The following is a 3,711-nucleotide window of genomic DNA, read 5'->3' as shown; positions in this document are numbered from 1 at the left end:
AAAAGGAGGTAAAAGTGGAGCTGTATTTCTTTAAATGTGTCTTTTAGAATCAGTTGGATGAGAACACTGTAATAGAGGAGAAAAATGTGGTTGCAAATGCTGCATTTCCCCATTAACCTCTGAAAAACTGAAATCCAACATTGAGCAGAAAACATAAAATTGTTCAAATGTGGCCCTAAAACAAACAAAAAAAGAACTTTTGTCTTCGTCTGAAGTTATTTTTGTTACTAACTGTAGTAAATTTTAAACAATTGAAGCGAAATATGACACCAGGCAATAAAACCATTGACAAAAAAAAGAATGGGTAAAAACTGTAGAAATTGTCTTTGGAATTCAGTTCTTGAATGCGCAATAACGCACGGAAAATGTGCAGAATAGAGCCATGAGACGAGTCGTCTCGCCTCCTCGCCTGTAGCCTACTTTTCGGAGCACAAATTAAGCACGGCTGGCTGCAGAGGAGAACAAAGCGGCTGTTTCATGCGGGGCTCATTACGCGTTTCCCCTTCCACGCAGCCGCGCACTTTTGGGGCGAATCTGCTGCCGGGACGATGCCGCTGCTGCTGCGGCATTCCGACTTTGTCATATGTGCCGGGACAAAAGAAAGGAGGCGAGCCACTGCGCTTGTTCCTCCTGAAAGGTATTACGTAATGGGCGAGTGGATTGCGCTATGCATGCCTGGGCAATGCCGCTGGGGGAGCGCAGCACCAAGGAGCTGACGTTTTTCCACGATTTGAACGCCTGCATAGCATTTTTACCTTTAATTATTGGAATAAGTCAACACATCAGATAACAATAAATGAATAAATAACACATTCTGCACAGCAGACAATGTCAGATCCTTTTTTTTTCTTTAACCCTCACCTGGTGGCGCTTGATCCATTTCGATGTAGAATAAACCTTCGGGAGGATAAACCATTCCTGTTTCACAAAAGATGTCCAGGTTGCAGTTTTGTCGTTGTTTTCGCTCCAAAAAATAAAAAATAAAAAAAGCACACAGGTCTGTTTTAAACTTCAATGCGAGCGCCACGTCCTACACGGATAAAAAAAGAACAAAATAGAAGTCCTCCTCAAAAATTCCAGAGACCAAATGTGTTGTGTCAGCATAGCCTGACAGACTGAGGGCTATTTTCTTCTTTTTTTTTCTTGAAGGGGTGCAGATTGTCGCGGTCTGCCCTGTCCCAGCGTGGCGCAGCTCTACTTTACTGCGCCTCAGAAGCGGAGCGGCTTTAAAGCTGCTCCCTACATCATCTTGGTACGATCCAAACCACCCAGACGACGAAGGGGTGGTGCGTTCCTCACGGCATTTGCTCCCAGTGGAAAAAAACACATATTCACCATCTTCCCCTTGACACATATTTAAAATCAAGTTTATGATAAAACTGTTGCTTACCTTAGGCTGTTTATAGATTATCTCCTTAAGGACACACTCGGTGAGTGACAGGCTCACCTCCTAAAATGATAATGGTACATTCCAGACTCTTTCATTCAGGTCTCCTTGCACTCGGCAGTTACAGCTAAAAAAAAAAACGTCCAGGGCATGAATGGAAAAGGAAAAACTAGTTATCAAACAACCAAGAATTGTGCCGTTTTAGGGTTGCCCCAAGGTAACTGGTGGGGAAGTAGGTTGTAATTTAAGTTTTCTTAATGCTACATTTCAGCGGAATTAAAGTTTTCCCTTTGAGTGAGCACTTTTTGGGAAGTAATGCGCTGATGGTCCCTATCCGGGCCTAACGTGGCTTATGACATGTTTATGAACAAATAACACGTTATAGGTTTAAACTTGTTGGATTTTTTTAGGACAGGTAGAAGAAAACTGTGGATTTTCACATCTTGATTTGATTGTTTTCTTTCTTGGGTGGATTGTACCACCACCTGAAAACATCACAAAGTTCCTTCAGCTGAAGTTGGTGTGGGGGTGGTATAGCCCAAAATAACCAGAAGGAGGTAAAAAGACTCATTAACCTTCAACACACTAAACACTAATAACATATAGCTTATAATACAATACATTTACAGAAGAGACATATTTTTTGGCAATTTTTTTTGCATTGCTTACAGTTTTTGTCCATAAAAGCGTAACACTCTTGTCCTTTCAGATAAATGTAAAGTTTTGTAGGTTTTTGTTTTGTCTTTTTGTTTAGTAAGCCTAAAAATAATCTTATCTTGGACCAAAGAGGAAACCCTGAACCTTAAAACAACAACCTTGGTTCATGTGGAAGTGAATCCTGGTGTTACCCACCACAGTGTGAAGAGCAGAAGCAAATCAAGACTGCATATTACGTGCACACCCACGTTTAGTTAGTTTTTAGCATTTCTAGCATATGGTGTTCACACTGGAGAGTTGCTACCCGGTTCTAGCATATGTACCTACATTTGGAAGAAGCTTGGCACAAAATGTCAAAGCAGTGCAAGTCTTACTGAGATTGCTCTTGTCTTATTTTATGCACAGCTCTATTCCGTATGGGCAGATCGGTGTCAATTCTGGCCGGGCACAACTGCAATTATTAAATCCTTCAAATGAACAGTACTTCCGTAAATTGAAAAGGACGATACCCATGGTTCTCTACCGAGTCCGAATCCCTAATTGGTCACAACTGCTTTATCTTTCAACGTGCATTTAATGGCAGCCCGTTTTGAATGTAGAGCCCAAAAATGGACCTAAAAACATAAAGAGTGATGTGTGATCACAAGAGTTGTGAACTCGGAAGCTCAAAATAGGCATATATGTGTGCCTGCATAAACCTTCCATTGGAAGCGACCGCCTGAATGCGTGTTTCTAACCCAGGTGTGAATGTAGCATGGACTTTTCAAGTAACCAAAATAAATAAATGAATACAAACTCAACAGCATGAATTGGAACAAAGTTTAAATTGAAAAATGTCTCACTGGTAGGCAGAGTCTAGTGAAAAGACATAGACATTAAGTAAAACATAACATGAGGGACTAGCTAGATTCATTGGTTGGCACATTCATTGGTTGTATGTCTATGGTTGTCTCCTTTGTGGAGTTATATTACTCCCAAACTAGCAGCTGTTGTTTGACACGTGCTGGGAGTTTGGCCTGCTCAAGTGTGAAGGGTAACCAAATACTTTTTGACATTCCATGCACAATCAAACTGAGTCCACATAACAATCATAGCTTGAAAACCATAGTCCTCTTGGTTCTCTTTTGCCTTTGTTTTCAGACCCAAAAGACTCAAAGAATGTAAGGTGTAAAGGTATAGGCTCTGGTCACAAGGTGGCTACCTTCAACTACACTCAACCCAATGCCCTAAAAAGGAAAATCTGCAATTATGGATCGTACTGAGTCACACATTCATTGTATATTGAGTTTTCAGTATAGTAGTTCTTGGAGCTCTGCACCTTTTTACCGAGAAGTAAAAGAATAGCATTTTAGTCTGGCAACTGAATATAATTTTCTTGTTTGGCTTGTCGAACCCGTCCAACGGCAAACATGGCTGTCATATTGCTGTCACCACTCTAATTATTACAAGGAGTTTAAACGCATCATGTGGTCATTCTAATGATGACGCAACAATAGGTGTGCTAACGACAAAAACCTGCAAGACTATCAAACTTCTAGAACCGACTGTTTTACCATGAGGTGTGTCATCCTTGTAAGCCAAAACAGACCATTGCTGTTTTGCAGTGAACAAATGAAGGCACTGTAAGGTGCTCACAACACAGAATTAACACTGGGCGGTGTATTTTA

At 40.9% G+C, this 3,711-nt stretch overlaps 1 protein-coding gene across 1 annotated transcript in view; it reads right to left on the bottom strand.

Annotated features, from left to right (window-relative positions):
* LOC112147562 (phosphatidylinositol 3-kinase regulatory subunit gamma) overlaps nt 1-1,510 on the bottom strand; it is a 5,456-nt gene extending 3,946 nt beyond the window's left edge. Inside the window, exon 1 of the mRNA XM_024274065.2 lies at nt 862-1,510. Within this exon, the coding sequence (XP_024129833.1) occupies nt 862-916 (55 nt within the window). The 5' untranslated portion in view covers nt 917-1,510. The remainder of the gene's footprint in view (nt 1-861) is intronic.
* Between the last annotated feature and the right edge of the window lie 2,201 nt (nt 1,511-3,711).

Source organism: Oryzias melastigma, linkage group LG17 (genome assembly GCF_002922805.2).
Source record: "Oryzias melastigma strain HK-1 linkage group LG17, ASM292280v2, whole genome shotgun sequence".
In the NCBI taxonomy this organism is placed as follows: domain Eukaryota; kingdom Metazoa; phylum Chordata; class Actinopteri; order Beloniformes; family Adrianichthyidae; genus Oryzias; species Oryzias melastigma.
Note: the sequence above shows the minus strand (reverse complement) of the source record. Positions and strands in the feature narration are given on the sequence as shown.